A 24,556-nucleotide genomic window follows, 5' to 3' on the forward strand; every position below is an offset into this window, starting at 1 on the left:
TGAGCATTATACTATTGTTAATATTTTACGAGTGCAGCGTAGTGTAGCGAGGTTAGGTATGATAAAAAAATCTATTAAATCAACGACATCAACCAACGGTTGTCGCGCTGTTCTACAGAACATTATTAATATGTTCCTGTTAATGTGATGTTCTTTTGATGCTGTCTAGGTATAGTATTGGCTGTTGAAAAGGGGAATAGGTTGGCTCAATTTCTGAAGTGTGAAAAGGCTTTACATCAAGTCATTTTCTGATGCGTGACGTCGTAACGATTTCATTTGAAACTGTTTCACTAAAGTCGTGGTATCTCAGTCAAAAACTTACTGAGGATGATGTATGTTTGTTAAGTTGGTTACTATTTTCGACAGTTCATCGGAACACACATCGCTTGAACAGCGCGTCCCGTACTTTACAAATTGATATCGTCGTATAAACAATACTGTTCTATGTGCTATCAATATACTTTAAGTAAATATTAACAATATGCGTTGTTTAATTTGTATTATAGATACTTTTTATCTCTTGCCAATGATAAAAATCAGACAAATATTTCTCTACCAAATATCATGCGGTCATAAAATTAATATCACATATATAAATAACGGTTAAATGAAATTTAAACAGTCAACAGCAAAATATGTTTCCTTAGTATTAGGTATATGTACTTTTCCTCGTTTTGTAAATAATTTCAAATAATGTGGGTTTGTGCCAATTTCTATTATATATCACAGATTAAGCCAATATGAAATACATTTTATATGAATATGTATGTACACAAGATATTAAAATTCGGAATATAAGGAATGGAAAGGAATAGGTACATACACTTACTATATAGTTACAATAATGCAGATTCATTGTTATTTATTACTCCATAAAGATAACTGAAGGTTCTCGGGACATAACAAATGTGAATAATATTTGTTCGGTGTCAGTTTGGTCACATGGAGAATAAAGTACCTACATAATAATTCTATTATATTTGACTACGTGCAACTGCGTTAAATAATTGATAGAAATCCCAACACTTTATGTGACAGCGACACCCTGCGTTATTTAACAAATAATTGTATCAAGCAATTTAATTTACAAAAATAGGAAAATAATATACATTCCTTAAATACTTAAACAGCACTGATATGCTTCAAAAACTTCACAACTTTGAATAAAATCAATTTAATGTCCATCGGACAGACTTAATGCTCGAAATTATTTTACACAAGTAATATAAAATTGTTTTAATTATAATCGACTGTTTTATTTTAATGGAATGTGCTTATTGGTTGTGTAAGGTGACAATTGCATTTTATTAAATTGTTTTCAGACCAACTGATTTAGAAAATATTTACAAGTTAATTTGTTTTACGCTCAATGACCTTTGAATTCAGTCGATTACTTTGCTTTATAGATTCAGGATACTCGACAAATTGACAATATAAGATTAATAACGGCAATAAAATATAAATATTTCATATGTTTTATGTAAAATATACTGTTTTACTAATGAAAAGAAACATTTTGACTTAATTCAGTAACCATTTGATAAAAATGCAATTGTTACCCACGTGGTCGACAGATACTGACTTACAATGAAGACTTACATAAAGATATTAAATTAATAGGTACAGTAACGGTTGTGCATTTTATATATATAATATATATGTATATATATATAATATATATGTATATATATATATAGGTATATCATCTCCTAACCGCTACAGTCCATTATTTAACTAATGCGTACATTTCTAGTGACAATATGACAACGACGTATTTTCTACACATTTAATACTATCCTCAATTTTTGTTGAGATTCATTTTCATCAAAGAAAATATTAAACGTGCAGTCGCCTGTTCATTGTTATATTTACTATAACTATAATATTAATTTTAATCTCACTGATTTTTGATAACATAATTAATTTCTAATAGCTTTATATACTTATAGCGATTATTTACAGTTCAATACCGAATACTTTTCAACGTTAATTTTACCATGTAAGCAATGTTGCCATATCGTTCGTCGATTTGTAAAAAATAAAAGTTCCAGGTGGATCATGGCCATCATTGTTCAATCATTTCTCGTGTAATCAGTATTGTTGAATTTCTTTTAAAAGTGGCCTAAATATTTGTGATATAGGTAGATACTCTTATGGCTTGGCTTCTATTGAATTTTTTCCTCATTTCTTCTGATAATAAAAACAAATACATTTATTTTTATGAAAGTTATTACAGTAATTATGATGTCCTGTAGCTGCACGGTGCATATATATTTTATTAACTTATCTATGTAAATACTTATTAACTAATACGTTGATAAAATGAAATTTAAAATTCGTTATTTTCACTTATAATAAATGTTATTATGAATTTATTAAAAGGAAGATAGTCTTTGGAATAGAAAAATAAAAGAGAAATAACGTTTTTATCTAGCTTATGTCAATTAACGATTATGTAGGTACTTAAAGCTGGGACAATAGCATAAATTATATATTTTAAAGTTTGATTTAATTAATTTGATAGATTTTGTAAACTCAGTGGTTAGAAAAAAATGTGATACACCTTCATCAAAATTTTTATCTCTGAGGTTAACATAATAATAGGCACTGAAGAAATAAATTCAGGATCGGGAACGGAAGAGTACAATTCAAGAGTACACTTACTGGTACTGAGTATTGAACAAATAATTTATGCATGTATTTGTACTCTCAAGTATTATTCAAGTAGGCGAGGGGGACTCAGGTTGCCACTACCACGACTAAAACCTCTAATTTTACTAAATGGTCCAAATTTAGTATGAAATGTAAAAACGCGATATAGGTGGCAAGAACGTACGGTGGACCCATACATGATTATACAAGTTATATGAGAGGCCAGCTCGTTACAATTAATACTGTAAAGAAAAAGTACAATTTTATAACACCAGATTATTTATACGATAATATTTTTAAATAAAAAAAGTTTAACCATAATCCAAAACCGAAATATTAGTGGGAAATAAAGTGTGATGTGTCGGAAAACTAAATAGAAATTTGTAAGACGCCATTACTACAGTTCGGTTATTGTCATAGAACGATTATAATTAATCTGAATATTTTCATTGTACCTAATTATTTTGGTCTTGGAGTATGGTCTAAATTCATTATACCTATAAGTATGGGAGAATAACGTTACAATTTCTGTAGGTATACATGAACGTCAGAGTAAATAAGCTATGAATAGCTTATATAATATTGAGCCACTGAAGTATATAATATATTATATTTAATTTTTCACTATTTAAAGCTCTTAGTTTTCATTCATGCGAATTCTATTATCGCATCGAATACTAATGCCCGTTGTGCTAAACGTAGTTTTAACTTGAAGTTATTTGTGGGAACTGTTCGTATAATATGAACACATTACTGCAGGTCAATACAGGCAAACATACAAGTAATGTGACACCCACACAGTCACACACATAACTCCCGTTAAGCTACGTTCCGCAATGGGCAACAAAATTGTTAAGATTATATTAGAAATAACAACTAGTAAACTTTTATAGAGTGACTAGAATATATTATTAAAAAACAAAAGCTATGCTTTTGGCATTTTCGCATAGTTAACACTTTTTGTAAGAACCGCATTTCACGAGTAAATGTCCTTAACACTCACTTACGAGTTTGTTATGAAGGTCACTTGGATGTAAACACTGCACTTATTAGTGTCCTATGTTCATAATTTTATGGTCACAATCTTCACTATTTCATAAGATTATAATATGAACCAGAATAATAATTATCATCAGCCCCTAAATATACCAGCAACGAAACCTTGTATCAGCCATTAGACAAAGAGTGAGTACACTATAAGTCCATTAAATGGTCCATACTTGAACTTTTTCTGCTATAACACACCAGCTGGCCTGGTCGTAGTACGAGGACACCACGTGTAAGCTTTCCACGTACTTCTCGATCAGCTGGTCGAGTTCTCCTCGCTTGAAAACATGATAATACCGGTGGTATGTGACAGCACCTCCCTCGGAAGGTAAGCTGTCGGATCCGTCACTCAAGGAAGGTAGCAGCGGCGCATGTGGGAAGGCGCGAGGCGGTGGAATAACCGGAACAGGCGCCGTGTCTTCAGATGAAGAGCGCGTCTCCAAAAGTTTCCGCTCTTTGGAGCATTCGCTGTATGAAGGTAAGGACGCAAGGCTAGCGCAGCCGAGCGATGCCGTGCTTCCAGTCTTATCTCGCCGGCTCCAGTCACTACCAGCTGATGTATCACTCGACTCGATCGAGAAACCAGATTTTAATGGAGCTGTGCTGGCACTGGAACGTGATGTGACGGATTCAGGACTTATTTCCATTTTGTCCAAATCGCTCGAGTCTGTAGACTGTCCGACTTTTAGAGATGATCTTTTATCTGTGCTAGTGCATAATGAATCTACACTGATTTCGGACTCTAGAGAGTATCCCGTTTCGAGCGATTGACTTGTGTCATATGATGCACCAGAGTCGATTGTAATTTCAGGATTGCCGTTACTTGACGAGATAGCACTGTCGTCATCTGGATTTTTGGTATCGATGTCAGTTATTTTATCTGTTGTAATTGGTTTTGCTGTGTATTGGATATTGGCACAATTATTGAGGAATATATCCTCTTCACTGGAAACTTTCATCGATTTCTTTAATTCCCTGTATTTATTTATAATCGGATCGACGTCCTTTGATCGCTTCTTGCTTTTCGTCTTTGACATACATTTCGGAAATAATTTGCTAATATCAGTTTCTTGGACGTCGTTTAAAGATGCAATATATTTGTTTCTTTCCTGGATTTCTGCACTCAGTTTATTAAGGCCTTGCATCTCAGTGCTTATTTTATGAATGTATGGATCTTCTAGGTGCTGTAAACTATCTGATAGTTCATCTAAGATTTTCTGTGTATTTCTATCTTCCTCTTCTCGTTTCAGCCTAAGTGATATACTCTTTTCGCTGCTGCTGCTACTCGGTAAGTCGAAATCTTCTTCATTGATTCGCTTTGAGTATTGGTCAATTTCTTGCAGAAGCTTTTCACTTAGCTTCTCTGCAAATTCAGTTAAATGCTGACTTCTATCTTGTTCCGGCCATTCTTCTTCAGTAGCTATCATGTCTGATTTGCACGTAATAAGGGGCTCGTTTTGTATCCTGTTAAAGCTTTCTGATTTAGAAATTGATTTATCAGAATCTGTACTAGAAATTGAAATCGAATCATATGGTAATCTTGTTGGGCTCCGGTGAGTTTTGCCGATGTTTTCATCCAATGAGCGCCCTTCGGGTCTGTTTGGAGATAGTCTGTTTAAACTCCAGGTAGAGTTACTTGTACTACCCAGCTTTGGAGAGCGGTCTTTTGATCTTCTCCCAGGCGAAAGTCGTTCTAGACTTGATGAGCTTCCACTGGAGCTGGTATGAGATTGGGATCTTGATTCTAATATCCGTAAATCTCCAGGCGATAGTTTATTGAGGCTCCAGTTGCTACTACTGCTACTACTTGATGTTCCCTGTACGATAGCCATGGCTTCCGCACTTTCGAGCTTTTCCAGTTGTTTTCTTTTGGATCTCGGGCTACTTTGAATGACTGTTTCGCAAGTTTCATCCAGAGAATGTGCAACTTCTGCAGCAGCTTCAATGAGAGTTTGTGGACCGAAGGTTGCTAGTGAAGGAGCTTTTTCTGTTACTGGTTCCTCCTTTTTCGACTCGGATGTTGGTGGATTAATAAGATCTGTAATGAAAAAAACTGATATTATTTTTTGACAGAATTTTTTTTTAGTTATGGTTTAGTTTCGTGGATTGTATAAATATCGAATGTATATAATCAAGAGAGTATAAACATGAATCAAAAGGCAACAAGCATACGGGAGCATTGTCATTTTTTTGTCAATTATGTATAGTAAGAAGAGTGCTAAACAATGTCATATTTACCTTTTTCAATAGCAGTTTTTCGAAGTTCCTCAGGGACGACGCTTATGACGCTGTCCACTGAATCTGGTGATGAAACACCACTTGAGTCGCTGTCCATGTCATCGGTTGCTGGGTTAAATAACTCCAGGGATATAAGAGTGGGCCGGCTTTTAACGATCGGTTCTGTATTCTTCGATCCTCGAACCAGAGGAAACGGTGGCCTTCTGCTTATACTACCAGACGGAATACCTTTGTTTAACATTTCTTTAATCTGCCGTATTCTTTCTTTTCGCTTCCGATCTGCAGATCTAGAATCCAAAGTGTCAGTTGATGATTTATTTGACTCTTTTGGCTTAAATTGTGGTATTTCTGGCAGTTCTGCTACAGTTTGTAATGTTATTTTTGGATAAGGCTTGACATCTTGAAGAACAACACGCGGTTGATATTTGTTAGTTTCAGCCGTTAGTTTATGTATTTCTTCAATGTCTTTGTTTATTTCCGCAAGTAATTCTTTAGTGACATCGCTTGTTGGAGTTTCTTCTTCTTCTTTTATCGGTGGTATAGGGTCCACTTCTTCGAATACATCAATGGATACATTGTTATTTATGATAGAAAGAGGTTCTGGTTTATTAACGCTTGTGTCATCAGACTCGGATTTAGGCGGAGAGTTAGGCTGACTTTTCGATTGAGGTTTTAATGGAACCGTTGCGACCGAAGTAGTAGTTGAGTAGTTCTTTAGGCTGTATTGAGCTACCAAGATTTTATTCACAGTTGTTGGTGCTTGAACTGAATTTGGTGAGGCTGGTGGCCTTATTAAAGGAAAGGCTTGTTTGATCCTTGGTGATGGCAGACCTGGAGAACTTTTCATTCTAGGTGACGTGGGAACCGAAGATACCTTTAACCTAGGTGAAGTAGGTCCAGGTGATAGAGGCGTTGGCGAGAGAGGGTCGCTAGATCCGTCAGCTTTTGGAACGTATATCACAGATGCAAAACTGTCTTCGGAGTCCACACTAGTGTCACTTTGAAGGCTACTGTCTTTGGAGGAATCGGATCCGTCTTCCTTAGAATGTCTTCTTTCAGGTTGAGTTTTTTCTGTTCCGGGATTATTGTCGCTCGGCGTAGGAACTTCTGGTGCCGGTCCGTGACTTTTCCATCCCTGGAGCATTCTCACGAACACGGTTACTTTATCTATATTCGTTGTAGACGTTTTGAACTTACTAGTGAGGCCGTTTTTCAATGATTGGAACTTCTTGCCAGTGGTTGCGGAAGTAGAAAATATTGAGTCCCGAATAGAGTCTAAAACCCCTGGTCGGCGATAAAGGTATTCCTCGTTCAATGAAGCTTGTTTTTGTATATTTTTTCTTAATCTTTCCTTTTCTCTTAATCTCTCAACAGACATCAATTCCTCATTAAGCGACGTTTGTTTGAATACCCCTGGTTTTTTACTTGACTGTAACCGAGGAGTGTGTATTTTAAAGTTTGGCATTTCTTCTACCATGCTCTTCATATCTGTTGGTTTATCGAGATCTTCTTCTGCGTCATCTTCGTTGATCGACTTCTTTTGTTTTACAAGTCGAGGTTTCTTTCGAGGCTCATTTATTTCTGGTATTGTAACTTGACTGGGTGGGGGTGGCTCAGGCTCATCGCCACCTAGACTAGGTAGACTTGATCGTGATCGGACTAGCGCTCGCCTTTCCACGTCAGCAATGTCTGTTAAACTTCGTGACTTAATAGTTGATGCGTCAGAAGCCTGTGTTATTAATCTCGGTGGGAGAGCTTCATCTAAGCGTCGTAATTCTATAGGTAGATCAGCGGCGGGTGGTTCAGGTCGTAAACAAGGTCTCTGCGGTACCCGAGCTCCGATACTCCACGAAGGTAGAAAGGACCTCCGTCCCGCTAGCCGCTGGAGTGCTCTTCTCACAAATGAGTAACAGGTTTCGTTGGGTGATGATAGGGATGACGATCCTGGGGAACCATCTCGGCTTTTCCAAGGTTCAGCATTGCTGCAAAAGACAAAATGTTTTAGAAAACGTAAACATAGTCACTATAACCATTTTAAGTTAATCGGACACTTACTGGTCGTGGTCAACTGAAAGGAACCTTGGAGCCGGTGTTGGTGGGCACAGTGTGACTGGTCGATGCCATGGGATCAATACATCCTGAAAATTTTATGTAAACATCCATTTGTTATACCACTCAATTTCAATCAAATATGTCAATGAAAAACATGATATAGGTAAGACAAATCATTTATCCGAGTGTCCATGAATATTACCTGTGAATGAAAGTTCCGTCCCTCATGTTCCATGGCCCAAACAGTGAGGAGTAGCCGGCCGCCTATCCTGGTGACTCGGGCCAGTTCTCGGAGAGCCATGGCCCGCCGCTCCACCGTCGCAAAGTGGTGCACGACGGCGATGGACAGAACCGCGTCGAAGGACTCATCGCGAAACGGCAGGCATAGGTTGTCACATGCGACCACCTGAGAAGTTAGGACACCAGGAAGTTAGGGACAATGCTTGTTGGGAAACTAGTAAAGTAGATGGTTTGAGCGTATATTACGCATATTGGTCTCTGTAATTCATCAGATTTTTGGAATATCCCAAAATGTCTTTGGACTGGACTTGACTGGAGTCTTCACTAATAAACATTCCAATAGAATATTTAGAGTACTACGTTGATGATTTACGTAATGAAGCAAGTCACGAGCAATTCTGCAAAGATAAGACGGTGATGCAGAGATGTAATGCGAGTGGACACCAACTGACCTCATTATTGTGCTGGCGCGCCTGCGCAGTGAGCCGGGTACAGCGGTCCCCTCCTACTGTGTACACGGACGGATTGACGCTCAGGTATTTGCCATTGCCGCAACCTGAAGACGAGAAAAAACAATTATTACAATTATACCTTTTACATATTCCTCTTTGACATTGCCAAATAATACCCCGATAGGTAAACCAAGAGCAATTACCTTATACCTAAGAATGTCATATACAGGACTTACTCAGAAGCTACTGAGAATTCTACAGCTGACGTAAATAATTTATAGGCTCATGTTGTACAGAGATTTACCATGATGTTTATGTAGGTACCGAACTGCTAGATATATTAACTCAGTTTAAAGTACCTACGCATTCATTTCTGAATATTTGTAGAGACTTGTAAGCTAAATACTAAAACAGCGGGGTGAATTATGTATCATCTAAATATTATAATTATGACTGATTTAAAATATACAGAAATACAGGATAGCACTGACATTTCGAAAAACCTACGTGGGTTTCTGGTTTAAAATTAAATAAATAATTTAAGTAACCATTTTATATGTTTTCTGAGGTTAAAATTACAGTCGTAAAGGTTAAAATAACGCTTGCATAGATTTTATTCCCACGCATAACTCCTACTTAGTCAAATTAACGTGGGCAAGAATATCTATTACCAACCTAACTAGATGATATTGTTATGCTTCAGTTTTATTAGAATTCTCCGTATTATAAATAAACAGCTCATTTATGTATTCCTATTTTGTTATTAGAGAAGTATTAATAAGTTTTTTGAATCTAGACAGAACGATATCTAAGTTCGTAGTAGTTTGTGAAGTAAGTACTTTTACATAATTTTTAAAAGTCAGACAATTCTGAATACGGCTAGTATAAGTACGATGCCTATGTCTACGCACTGCTCAATAATCGAGATAACATATCCAACTTGCAGACGGAGGGTAAGTATTTTTTAAATAATTTCAGTGCCTTTTCACATGTGCATTTGGTTACACGGTATCCTCATTTACCGCTCGACCATATCATTGTAATTGCAGAAAGAGCAAAATGACCATGCCATCTGTCAGGGGGCCTTAAAATGAGTTGTCTACGTTGTTCCTACTCCATTCCTCTAACTTAAGGTGCGTTGCTCCTTGTAACTTTAACGATAGCCAAACCGAGTTGTCAAATCCGCGGCAAGGCAAGGCCTCCTTCTTCGATTATAGAAAAGAGTATACATATGAATACTAACCGACATCACAAACCAGGCTGCCCGGCTCCAGCTCGGACAGAAAGGCCTGCACGCCTGGCGCGGGCGCTCGCGAGCTCTCGTCGCCATCGTCTCCCGCTTGTTCGTACACGTCGTGAACATACGCCCGCTCCAGCGCAGCGCCGCGCGCCGCGGACTCGCCCGCCCCCTCCGCGACCGCGCCCGCGCCATCCGCCATCACCGTACCGCCATTGCACCGCGCTGAAATTTAAGTTTTGATTATTTAGTATGTTTTGAATTCACTCCAGTTTCAGAGGTTCCCTAATTCCAAGGTAGGGTTTCCAAGGTACGGTTTCCCACTAGTTGGACAACGATTGTTGCTAAGGTAGCAGCTGTCATGTCATCTAGTAACGTGTGCAGCACCACCAACTAATCCCGAGATCTCAGCAAACGAAATAGTGTTCTTAAGTGAAATCTTGTAGTTTGAGACTGCTTGTCAGGCTTTCTGGTTTCTGAATACCTGTAACGACTGCCAGATGTATACCAAAGACAGCAGGGGGCCTAATTAAATATTCAATAGTGTTACTTGTCAGACTTACTGGCATCTGACTACCAATTTTATGTAGCTCCTGGAACATGGCCCAACTTTTCACTATATAGACGGTCACCCATCCACGGGCGGACCGCGCAAAGGATTGCTTTACCCTAATGAACGATCGACCGACGCTGTTACTTAGCCATAAGCTCAACATAGTGTACTTAACTACTAAAGTATTATTTTGACAAGGACAAGAACGACCGTCGCATCGATAAATTACCGATCGTTTATCAATTTGTTGATCGCAACGACGTCACACATTTTGACTACGTCAAAGCACTAAATACTTCTAAACTATGACGTTGTTGCTGCATTTTTTATTGAATACTGGTGACTCAAAGTTTTGTATTGATTCTCTTGTCTAATTTTATACGGCACGGTTAGCGTGGGTGACACCGCTGTCGTCATCTGATCATGATTTTTTAATGGAATCAATATTAGTGTTGCAATGGCTCCAATCGATACTGCTGAGTTGACTTCGCATGCAACTTATAATAGAATCGGTGATATAATGGTCTTAGCAACTGAAAGTAGACGTCATTGTGACGCAGTGCCTATTGCTGTTTTTCCCATATTTTTTTACTTTATAGACAGCTGTTGTTAAGGGTTCTTTCGGCGGCCGTGCGGACGACAAATGTACTTTGCGCAACTGCACCGAAGTTAAACGTCCAATTTGTAGAACCCTTAGTCCTTTTTTTTTTTTTTGTTTCAGCTGAGGAAAATGCCTGACGCATACACACACCGCGCACCGCCCGGGGAGACGATGAGGTTATGTGGGTCTTGCACCCACTAAAAACCTCAGCTTTTGTGCCGTCTTCTGCCTTTTAGAGAGGGGCTACGAGGACCAAAGACGACTTTCGTGACCAAGAACCCTTAGTCCTACCTTTTATGAGCAGCAGATGTTTTTGGATTTGTTCAGTTACAGGATTCTGCTTAAATTAATTTTGATAGCAAAGAAATATTGAAAATCACGACGGAATTCATCAAAATATGTCGAGGCAAACTATTTCTTAAAATGTCCCTAATCGTCCTTTACGGATTCGATATTGTTTTGAATTCGTTTGTCACCTCCTGACCGCTCCTATAATTGAGCGGATGGAGTTAATAACTCCGCCATTATAAACAAAAGCAATGTGTAATTGTGTTCATCACGTGTAGCGCGACCCGATGACCCGACCTCCCTCCCTTTTATCCCGGGGTAGGGCTGCCTCCCGCGGACATTTTCCCACTCCCCAGATTGGGACTTAACGATTTTCCCCGAAATATTTTTGGCCTATCCACATGTAATGATTGATATTTGCGTAGGATTATATTAGCATACACGTGTCTGATATTATAATGATGTCCTCCTAGCCGATTATCGGCTACGACGGCTGTTCTCACGTAAGGAGATTAGCCAACTACGCAGGACATATTATAGTGCACGAGCATTTGCGCAGACACAGGTGCACTCACTATTCCTTAACTCTCATAGCCCGATGGGACGGTAATCCGACACGACCGGAGAGAGATCAGGCGCATGACCGACATTTACGTGCTCTCCGATGCACGGGTGTATCAATCACCAACTTCCAGGCTCCGGGCTGCTTTGTGAAAGTCTTCTAAAACCCACAAAGCGATTTCGGCCCGACTCGGGAATCGAACCCGAGACCTCGTGCTCAGCAGCCGCACTTGCGACAGCTAGACCAACGAGGCAGTTAAGTAAGGCAGTTAAATATTATAATAATAGGTACTTAAGTGCTATAATTAGGAAAACAATAAGGAGTTGTAGTACCTATTCTTAAATGATTAAGTATAACCTTTCATGAATAAGAGTGTCATGTTACCTAGGTCTAAGATATGTTGGAAGAAAGGGTAACAAATATACTGAAATCTCAGAAAGTTGACATGGGGCAGGAGGACGATGTTCTTCTCTATCTATGTCTTTAGATATAGTGACAAACGATTTTTTAATATACTGGCAACTATGGATAGACGAAGCAGCCCTGGGCGTTGTTCCACGTTCCCGCCCCAGCACCTATCGGACTTTTAACCCCATAAATCGCAACAGTTCTCCGTGACTACGGTCCTTCCGTGTTCCCCTAAATTGAACGCCACTTTTTGCCCTCAAGATTTTCAGCGAATTCTCCGAGAGAATTTTCCAATGGCAATTTCGTGAATTCGATATTGCCATTATATAAATTCTTATCATTGAATGCAGACAATAGAACTTGTGCTGTTTTTTTAGCGCTTCTTTAAATCTTGGATACACTAAATTTTTTTGTGGAATTTTAATGTGATTTGCTAAATCTATGCCTGTTGTTTGAGTGGATACTGAGTAACCCTATCGTTTTATATGGTTAATTGGAGAATTAATTATGGTCCCCTCAAATATTAATATTCTTAAATATTTATATATTTTATTTGTCTAACACTGTAATACCTATTGCATAAATATGTAAAGTGAATTATTTTTCTTTCAGGAATACAAAATAACACTTAACAAACTTGTTAACTAACTGAAAACTTAGATGACATTGATCAACTTTAGAGAATGAAGTATATTCATTGTACTTATTTATAAAACAGCCAATACTTTCCTTCACCCAAAGTATCGTCAAACAATATCCAAATACGTATTTTATTGGCTGTAACATCAGCGCTGGTCGTTAGTAAACAAAGAATCAAATAAAATATGTGACGCATGTGTTCCGCGGCCGCTGCCGAAGCATTTTATTAACAAAGTTCAGGAATCAGCTGAACGCAACGTTAGAAGCCCTTCCTGTGGAGGGGTCCTTTAAAATAAAAGGATAGCACTTTTACGTTCTATAAGGAAATGTGTTTTTGTTGTGAGATTATGACCAATCCATAATTTTAGTTACTTTAACAAAAACTTGGTTGATTAGTGTACAATTCAGATTAGCGAATAAGTAATAAAAAAAAAAATGAATCTAGAATGATTGCATTGGGAGCACACAATGAATTAAGGATGGGTATAGAGAAACTAGACGTTAAAAAAGCAGTTTAAAGGTAAGGCAAAGATAATAAAATACTAAAAGTCAAGGCGGTTTATAAAGTTAAAACCATGAATTGACAACATAATTTTATCGACACTTTAATCTAATTCATAAGCAACAGCGCAGCCAATCTCTCACATTAAACAAACGATTCTCACAGGACTAATTTAACATAGTTTTCTATCATAACACGTTTATAAAGTAATCGAATAGCCAGGGAGGGCGCATGCTGGTTGCTTAGCAACTCATCTGGGACATAAACCGTGTCGGCGGGAAACCTTCAACCCTCCCCGGGTGGCCGCCTGAATGCACCGATCCCGTACGAACGGGTCATGTCGGGAACGCTTTTCTGTTAGGATTTCAAATTTTAAACTTGGAATTGTTTTAGAATTTTGTGTGTTTATCAGCTGTTATTTAGGTCGGTTTTGTTCAATTGTTTTTTTTTGTGTATTGCATGCCAGATATATGGATGCAATATTTACGAGTTCTCCTGTTTTTATTTCATTAGAAAATATATTTGAAACATACTTTTTTGAAAACGGTACCAATAGTAGGTTCCGCTAGTGGTTTCACCCGCTTCCTCAGGGTAACTGTAGTACTCGGATAAATATCGTCTTTATATTGTTCTAACTAATATATTACATCCAAGTTGGATACAAATGACTTCGTCGTTTTTTAATCAAAAAATAAATACATTCATCCATACGCCGACCAACCAATTGTCTTATAATAGTAGTAGGATGACAATGACCACATCAATATTACCCATTTTAAATATCAGTATCAAAACTTCCGATGTCCTTAGATATTTATATTTACATGCCAGGCTAGGTTTCTGAACAAATATTTAGTATAAAATCCTATGCTATACAAAGTATAACATCGTTGGCTGTAAACCCGGGTGGGGTCGCAATGCGGTTGCCTATCGGATAACTATTTGTGGCCTCTCGCCTTTCCATCAACATCATTCGAAACGGATTAGTCTTCAAAAGGCATTTATTGATTTCTCTTGCAGCCCGCGGCGAAGCGCTAATCGATTGACAGCTCGTTTGATCACTGGGATTTTTTAAATGTTTTGTGGTCACTTTTTATTTAGACTATTTTTTACCCAACTTTAGCAGTCGGTCTATTTGTTGGAAAACAAATTGGAATTCAAAGCCTATTGCAGGTATTATTGACACAGGAATTTGGTCTACTTATAAGATAATTTCCAAATCAGAAGACATTAATTTGGCATAACTATAAACTTGGTCTAGTGGACCCACTATTCGTACGATATCGATACGTTCTCTTGAAGTCCTCTATTAGACTAAAGGTACACGCATGCTTTTAAAAATACAAAAGCTATGATATCCGAATGCTTTGTTACATCACGGTAATGAATGGTTTAAATCCATAGAAATCGATTGCCATGTGTAACTGCTGACAAATTCGGTATAAGGATACTTTTAAGTATATCCATCATATGGAACTTTCGGATGAACCAAAATTACGAAGTTAAGTGAAGTTAAGGGAATAGGGTAGGGCGGGAATTGGAGGAGTACTGAAGATCAAGCTAAGACTCAGTCCTCCAGTCCTAGATTAGACTCCTAACTGCAGGACTCTTTGCAGCGTGTACCACGATCTTAGACGGAGCGTCTGCCTATGTGTACCTTTACGCGCACGACATGTAAAATGGCCACAGAAAAACCGAATCTAGCGTTACACTGGACCAATTTGCACCCAAAACTGGAGTATAGTTTCTTTAAATGCAAGATACCAGGCGCTCAGAAACAGTAGGAGATATAAATATTAAAATGTTAAATTAAAACCTCGTTTGTGCATCGTTCGGTGGGGCGGGTCGTCGGCCGCGCGACCTACTTGCAGCTGAAGCCGCGTGTTGCAGACACCCACCATGAAATATGGACGGAATCTGATACTGTTACAACGTTCCCATTTGAATAATATGGAAATAGTTATCCCATTTTCTTAACGGTCGAGCTATAATCATTTTTATGGACCTACCTCTCTACTGATAGCAATATCTTTAATGATTTGATTTACTGACAAAAAATTTAGAGGACTTAAAAATGTATGATAATTTTTGTGAATTTTTATAAACCGGACATATTACTTATCCATATAAGCAACGGCAACCCAGCAAGGTCTTCATATTGTGCCTTCGATACGAAACTTATTCAGCAAGCAGTTTATGCCAAAGTCTTCGATTTTGATGATGAAAGAAGAAAGCAATTGAATCTTCATTTCTTTCATTAAAAACAAGCTAGCAGTAAGCTCCCCTAAAGATGTAATCACCTCTAACGTTTTGACACTGTATACAGAATTTCCTCTCCAGTAAAGTTGTGTGCCATAAGGATGCAATAATTGTACACACTTTACATATGTGCAGCGGGTCTGTAGAGTAATTTAAACTTCGCCTAAGTTAGTGTTCCTTCCTAAGCTATGTGACGCCTGAATGCTGTGGCCAAGATTGGCTTGTGCCAGAAAACTGATAAAATTTTAGGAGCTTCCTAAAATTATGAGTCAGATTTAAAAAAAAAAACGGTGATTATATTTTATTCATCCAGAAATACAGTTGGTTTTTCTTTCTTTTATCTGATTCTTTAACCTTTAATGCTTTTCCTGTTGTAAGGCCATTAATTCCAAATTCCCAATGGTTAGCGATGTGATTCAATCTTTGACCTGATCTCCTTTTCAGGTTATAATAGCGCCAAATTATTGGAGAAATGTATGTCGGTTATCTTTGATTTATATTAATTTAAATATATCGTATGATTTAGAACGAAAATATTAGCGTTAAAAATTAGAGGAGTAACAGAAGCAATTGTCAGCTGCTTACTGCTTACTTTCACTTGCTATTTTCATAAAAAAATAAAAAAAATAATAGGTACCTGTTTTACATTGCTAAGTACAGACAAAAATAACAGTCCCATTTCAAAGAATACAATCTGTATGACCGCGATATCATGTTGACACGATACGACTCCATGATTCGGTGAGTTCTTCAAATTCATAGTACTTAGATACTAATATGTTCGAGTTTTTCAGTAAAAACCTCACCGTAACTGCAATTGCTAAAGCAAATATTATAGAGAATTTAAACAAAAATACAACAATGTAATCAAAATACCTTCGAGCTATAATAGTAACATTTTTCTTCCACGCCATAATTTTACTAGGGCCTGTAAATTGTTCCGAGGTGGTAAACGTCGCTATTACGGCTGAAACTTTATGGGCCTTACTACAAAAACTTTAAACCCTGTTTTACACTTGTCTAATAAAATTTTGGCTGCAAAATGAACCATATGTCAACGTCATAATTTGACATTTTTTTAGACAAGGCATAAACTGACGTTTAAAAGTTTTTGTGGTAAGACGGTATAAGTTTACCATCAATCCATCACCGCTTAAGTGCACAGCAATTTTAATAATGTTCTTTTAAAGCCAACGAAATACTAAACGGTATTTAGGTGAAAATAATACTAATACATAATGGAACCCGACGTGGGCCGCCTTCGCATTTGAAGAAAATTCGATACTTGAAAAGTAAAAAGATTACTAAAATAAAAACAACTATATGTTTGTACTGAATATGTTGAAGTTTTTATTCGATTCCAATACTTTCAAGCAACACGGTGTCGCTGCAAAAACTAAACAATAAAACGATTTTTCTTGGCAACTCCTGCAGCGTTTTGCAGATTCAAAGTTGAACGAACTGAGCTTGTCCCGGCCGACCAATGGGGGCGTTCGTACGCGCAATGCGACGACCTCATTGGACGGCGGTGCATTCAAAAGAGCTGCACATGTGACGTTTTTGGTATAACACCATATTATTTATTGTCTCACGTGTTTTGAATATCGTAGTTTTTTGCTACATTTTTAATAGTTTCAAGACTATTTATGAGTGTCTGAAACGGTGTGGTTATCGCGGTAGCTGCATGTTTAACTATCATGAGGACCGTGCACGGATAAATTGTTAAGTTTCTTTTTAGTTTGTTACCCGAAGTGTAAAACAGGGCCCTATTATACATATTCAAAGTCTTTTTGACTGCCTCGTTGGTCCAGTGGTCGCATGCGCGGCTGCTGTGTTCGAGGTCTCGAGTTCGATTCCCGGGTCGGGCTGAAATCGCTTTGTGGGTTTTCTTAAGCTTTCACAAAGCAGCCCGTAGTCAGGAAGTTGGTGATTGATTCACCCGTGCATCGGAGAGCACGTAAATGTCGGTCCTGCGCCTGATCTCTTTCCGGTCGTGTCGGATTGCTGTCCCATCGGGTTATGAGAGTGAAGGAATAGGGAGTGCACCCGTGTCTGCGCAAATGCTCGTGCACTATAATATGTCCTGCGCAGTTGGCTGATCTCCTTAAATGAGAACAGCCGCCGTGGCCGAAATCGGCCGTGGACGCCATTATGCCATTACTCAAAGTCTGTCTTGTCCAACAGTCACTCAGCTATCTCATGAACCCTGATAGTGAGACAGTTATTTTCACAACTAATGTATTTCTGTTGCCCGTATCACAACCAATAAGTACCTACTAAAAACTGTAATAAAATTAATATTTGACTTTGGATTTGGTCGGTTTTGGACATTATATAGCTAAAAGCCTATCATGTTTTCGGGCCTTCAATACTAAGTAAAATAAGCGGGAAACCTAAGGAATCATTTTTACAATAAACAAAATGTTTGATTGAACCCAAAATTATGTAGAATTTCGTCTACGTTTTCAAATGTTAAAAATGTAAGTTGTTTTTGTAGTGTTATTTTTGTATCGTGTCTGTACAGTAGACACAGCAGATTGTCATTAAATAGTCGTTTTGCAGTACATGTAAATCACTCGGCGTCGCCTATTTGGAAGCGGCCCAGAAATCTGAATAGCTTAAGTTTATGCAAGCCATACCTTACTATATTTAGGTCAATTTTACTTTGTTTCATATTATTGTTTATGCGCAAAACGGTCTTGTCTTACGATAAATATTTCGGTTACCTACATCATTTGTTTTATGTTCTATTTTGGAATTTTCTACTTTAAGGGCAGAAACTGACCTATTGACGCTTAGAACCTTAAAATAGATAAGGTAGAAGATTGTAGGCATATCGGTGTTTAAGTCTTTTTTTACAGATCTTCGGTTTTCTGTAACTCCAATAATTTTAAAACAAGGGTCTTCTGTAACAGGTCTTGTATTTTGATATGACAATTAGTACTATGGTGGCAATCAGCTACATCCTACAATGTGTATGGAAATGTAACGCAATGAACTCCCCTTTATAAAGTAAAACATTTAATAGAAGACGCGTATCTTTAATAAATTCGATTTTATGGTGATAAAAGGTCGTTCTTTGACTTGAGTATTAAATTGTAGCTTTCTCATACGCGGTTACATTAAGGTTTTTTCCTTGGTCTTGCCTAAAATAAGGAGTGTGTGGAAGGGATTTGAATATTCGTCTACTAGGCATCACATGTAATAAACATTAATGAGTTCTTATGACAGGTACCAGGGCAGTCAATATGAAGAACTTATTTGTGTATTTTCGGCATCGTAAATCTCGTGTCATCTATGAAAGTGTTTAAATGCCCATAAATTCCAAAAGAAACTCTTAAGACTAATTATGATATGATTATTTGAAACCATTTCATGAAAAAGATCCTCTAAGTGGAGTAAGACCTCTGTCAGTGTAACTACCGATACTCACCAACAAAATAAATGGCCTGTAACAAACACACTTGTGACAGAACACAACAATTTGCGTACTAGGGCGAACAAATTCTCCGAGGACATAATCTCCAAGCATGAATGCAGCCGTCAGAAGACGTTCAATCCGTTTAGCGGCTGACAAGATTAGCCTCTCTCACACACCCACAACTCGTCTTATTGAGCTCAGAACTCGGTTATAAGTTTATTCGTTTATGCTGTGCCCTTGTGTTGGTAACGACCCCTTTTACTTAGTAGTGGTTAGTTTTTTTTATTTGAAGAAATGTAGAAAAAGAAGTTATAGTTCGGCCATTCAGAGAATGCGTTCCTGACACGTCGCGATTGAACTGACGACGTAACTTTGCAATGGCGTTGCAGTTACGATAAAAATATTTTTGCTGGTTGTTTACCGTTTTAACAATTGAGGAGCATTAAAACAACATTATTATATCAATAATCAATGAATGTAGTTACGTCGTCAGTTCAATCGCGACGTGTCAGGAACGCATTCTCTGAATGGCCGAACATGCAATAAGGTTCTATTTATTTAAACATTATTATCATAAAGATGTGATTGACCATCTGTGGCAGTCTTTACGGGTAGTCAGAATCCAGTAATTCTGAGAACCAGTCTTACCAAGGAGTATTGAGTCGCCCGGGTAACAGGGTTGAGCAAGTCAGATATACTGCATATCTCCGCTCCTTGTAAAACACAGCTACGTCTGGTCAGATTGGTAGCCGATCCCAATACCGTTGGAAAAAGTTATACATGTTATATTACGCTATTGATAAAATTGTGTATGACGTTGCATTTGTAGTTGCATCGCAATTAAATAAAAATAAACATCAAGCTACCCAATATTTCTTTATAACCTCTAACTCTCCCTTGTTCACTTCCGTAGAACATTAGGTTAGACTCAAAAAATGAATTTCGTCTGCATCGTTTCCTTCAAAACTTTCAGCAAATGAGACTGTAAATAGTGTTCAGTTTATGTTAACACGAAAACGGGAGGGCTTGCATCATAAAATGCAGGGAGCAAGCGTGGCCTGGCGTTATCTTGAAAGTAACGTCAAGATAAAAGGACGTAAAGACTCTTTGTGAAGCACCTCCGCATTTGACATTGAGCTTTGAAAATTTCGCACACTTCAAAGGAAAATTTTAAAAGCTTCATGTCGGTGCATAGCGTTATTGTTTACAGGTAAAGACTGGAAGGATGTAAGCCACTACTGTGCTTGTAAAAGGTTATTTATTTTCAGGCTCCTTTTTACTGTACATGTTAGCTGTTTAGGTAAAAAGGAATAAATAGAAAGTAGTTATTTTCTATATGTTCCGAGAAATGTAATAGCTGTAGTACTTAACACAAATTATTTAGTCACAGAAGTATTTATTCTGGGCGAAATAAAAGTCCCACGCTGGGCGCCAATAGAAACTGTTAAACTGTTTCGTCTCGCATTGTAAGGTATTTATAGCTATAATAAACAAAATGGTCCCCGGAAAAGAGGAAAACAAGCCGGGTTCCATAATAAATCCTTGTAGCATAAATATTGATGAGAGAGAGACCAACAACTATTAATTTTATTATTTTGTCCTAAAGCAGATAAATGCTTTAGACAAATTGGCGATCAATTTATTGTTATTTTCGATCGATTTGTTGACTTTGATGTAAGTATTTTTTAGGTGCAAAGTGTTTTTTAAAACGATTTAATTCAGGATTTTACTTTATATCAGTAGTCGAGTAGAGTAATAGTTAGTAGTTAAGCATTGCAAAAATATCGTGACAAAGATAACATTGAAACTGGTTTCAAATCCCATACTCTTGAATTTTCTCTCGAGTCACAAGAAAATGAGAGCAAAAACAAAATCCTATGATTTAGACTACGAGAAACAAGCATATTATCTTAAACAGCAAAATAACGATAATGTGCAAATGAACTGTAACAAGATTATGTTTGTGCCAAACGATAGTCGAAAGAAAGATAGCGATAAACCGAATGTATCACAGAGCAATTCAATTTCATCGGTCATTTGCTTGTGGCTGTTATGAGTGGCGATTGTCAAAGTTCCAACTGTGGCCGGAACTGGAACGCATTTGGCAACTAGACCGCGAAACTCGGACACGGAATCGAAATAATACATATCTCGCGTTCGCAGATTATATTTAATTGTACTAAGCTTTCGTTGAAGTTTTAGTGTTGCGAAATTAAAAATCTTATTGTACAATACAATATTTTTGCACAGTCTTGGTGCTATGAATATTAATTATTCGTAAGAAAGTTATGAATATTGTAAGTGTTAAGGAATAAAATTGATTTAGAATTTATCCGCAGGGAAAATTAAGGAAGATTCTAACCTGACCTCATTGAGGCTAAACAATCTACCATGTTTCAACGATAGTGTGTTTAATCTTCAATATGTTCATTTAACGACAGAACTTTCAGTCGTTTTGACCACGATTATAGTTGTTTTTACTAGAAGATTTAATCCGGACCTACATAAGTCGTGTCAAGAAAGCCACTTCCTCCTACTGCTTTAAATCTTTTAATCCCACAAAACTTTTTGACACAACCTGCTATTATATGCACTTGTACACACAACATTTACAGTGGGCAAGTTCTTGTCGCATCTGGGCTGGCAGCGTGGTTGGCCGACCGCCCAACGATCGCCGACCCAATTACTATGTCGAGTTACGAGCCCCTACTTAGTCGGTTGCGGTGTACCTGATTATTTACTGCCGTTGAAACTTGTGGCATTGCTGTTTTGTTTACGCACGTTCTATTTGTAGAAGAAAGTATCAAGATTAGGTAGGGATGGTGTAGCTATGACGTCTTTTATGGTGTCTTTTTATACTTGATTTTAGACTTGCTTCTTGCTTGCGTCTTTGTCTAAAACTTCACTTTAAGAAGCAGACTGATGATTAAGGACTTAAGTTGCGCGCTGTAGTACTGTTATAAATAAGGTAGAGTTAATTATATTCATCGTCATGAAAAAATCCTATATTGATTGAGAAGAAATTAGTGGAAATCTATCATTTGCCGGTCACCGGTGATTCAAAGGCTGAAGTGTTGTAAATATTTTGAATTACAACAAGTTCAAACAATTAATGTTCTGCAAATTACATTACTGCAGACAAAGAGTAAATTTATTCATATTAGGATTAACAAAAACGTCTAATTGAGACATAGAGTATTGGAATAACATTTGTTTTGGCATTCGGTCCACAGACGGCATAATTAGCAGTCGATGCTTTCATTGAAGGCTGTCATCATATAGTGACGTCATACACACTCACCCCGCTCCCCATACCTAAAGGTCAAATATCGTAGGTACCTACGTAACAGACGCGCTTGAGCAAAACAAGTAGCTGATGGCACCAGTTTAAATATAACGTTATTTAGAAAAGGCTTTGATATAAATATTTAATGTCAATTTTAAGAATAACAAAAAAGACATGATCAGGAATTATGAAATTAAACTTATTTTTGAAAACTTGAATTAGTCTCACGGTGGGCGCCAATAAAGTTTTTAATTGCTTGTAAATAAAAGCAGCACGAAGTTCGATTTGGTTCAATGTATAGATAAATATGTAGGTATGTACAGAATAGGTAAATTGTTGAGACAGAGTCAATGTGGCGAGCCGGCGACATCGCGTATCATACGATGAATAACTGCAGGAATCACCCAAGGTCGGCTAAAATAAGGCTTTATTGCTAAATCTACACAACTATTTTGGGTTCGTATTCAACGGAACATTTGATTACAGCGTTTCTTATATAATTTTAGATTGTTACCTTTGACACTACCAATTTGATGACGTGTTTTGAATGTTAATATTGAAATAATTATAACGTCCCTTACTGCCTTGGACATTAAAAACCAAGTACTATCGATTTTTTTTTAAATCAGTTCGAACATCCATGGCCGCAAAATTGCAGTTCCATTAACACATTGCCATTTTAGCACGCCATCACATTGTGGAGCTAAATGATGATAATATATGATGTTGACTCACCTAAATATAATTATCTAGTGGTTGTGCAGTCATTAATCATACAGAGGCAGTGAAGGGCCCATTCACAAGTGCTCTGCTAGAGCCCGGGTTGTTGGCACTACTCCCAGACTACATGTCTACCGTCCAACTTTCCTCATTTGCACTACAGATATAGAATGGAATATATCATAGATACTGGGATTTTGGCATGAATTGAGTTGAGGATAGTACGGGGTACTTTGGAGTTTGATGTAGGAAATTATGGTTTTTATACATCTTTGGAAGTTAGATGGCAATGGCGTCTATTTATGGTCTCGCACAATTTACTTATTTAAGTCAGGGAGATTCGTACTAATGGAAAAATATGACTTATATTTATGGAACTCCCTAAACCTACATACGTATTGATAACGAAGCTAAAAATCCCAGTTGGGCGTCATTACAAATGGTGCCCAACAGGGACTTTACAGTAGCCAAAGTTAGAAGAACAGAAGTATGTTATTTAAATTGCAACGCCTTGATATCAAATCAAACCCGAAGGGGTTCAGTCTTATCACAAAAGTGCTATGATTTTGAAAAGAGTTTTTTATCCTTTGTAGAGAGAGAAGAGCTCTCTCCATCTGCTCTGTGTTAGTATGTAAATAACAATAATATAAATTTGAGAAATGGTATCTTTTTCTCAACATTTTACAGGTTCTGCTTGAATATGGAGCACATTGGGACCCATGGTTCAGTTAACTCAGTTGACTGTAAAAGGCGCATCATCAGCTACTTAAACAAATTGTTCCCAATTTGACCACCCCTGATATTGCCAGTCATTGACAGTTCCTGTCAGAGCATTAATAATACAGTGTGTTGAGTACATGTCAAGCAAATGATGAAGTGTGCAATAAAAACTATGGAACTGATAAAATTGCTGTATAACCTGTATCTAAGTGGGTCAATACATATAGGTATGTAGATAGTAACAGAAGGGTCAGTTTTAAATCATTGTTATGTAGAAGGTAATAAATTATCATTTCAAAAATATTTACCGTTTGAGTGAAATCACATTAATATTTTTTTAATCATCTACCATCTTAAAGTAGGTATTTCAGCGTAGGAGTTTTTTTCTATATAATAGCAGTTCCTTGTGGTTTCACTCATGTTTCAATCGCACAACTTCATCACACATCCAAACTTTCACCTTTACAATAAAAGTATGGTGTGATGTGACAATGTAAGTTAGATACAGTCAACTAAAAAGATGCTCTTAAAATAGCTAAATGCGCAAGAAATCTACAAAATTCCCAAAGAACGAAGGCAGTTTAATGTACTCAAACAAGAACCTGTATTTGACCTAAATATATGTGCTACATTGTGTAGTAAAAAGATAAAAGCTATACATAAAAGGAGATAAAAATAA

General features: G+C 37.3%; 1 protein-coding gene across 1 annotated transcript; it reads right to left on the reverse strand.

The window, feature by feature from the left end:
• Positions 1-169: 169 nt before the first annotated feature.
• On the reverse strand, positions 170-10,137 carry LOC124635996 (protein piccolo). Its single transcript, XM_047171958.1, has 6 exons — positions 9,925-10,137; positions 8,682-8,785; positions 8,192-8,395; positions 7,993-8,075; positions 5,938-7,919; positions 170-5,737 (listed from the first exon to the last, which is right to left on the reverse strand). Exons 1-6 carry the CDS (start codon positions 10,118-10,120, stop codon positions 3,858-3,860), a joined length of 4,449 nt encoding a protein of 1,482 aa, XP_047027914.1. The 5' UTR covers positions 10,121-10,137; the 3' UTR covers positions 170-3,857.
• Positions 10,138-24,556: the final 14,419 nt, after the last annotated feature.

This window comes from Helicoverpa zea, chromosome 13 (assembly GCF_022581195.2).
Source record: "Helicoverpa zea isolate HzStark_Cry1AcR chromosome 13, ilHelZeax1.1, whole genome shotgun sequence".
Lineage (NCBI taxonomy): Eukaryota > Metazoa > Arthropoda > Insecta > Lepidoptera > Noctuidae > Helicoverpa > Helicoverpa zea.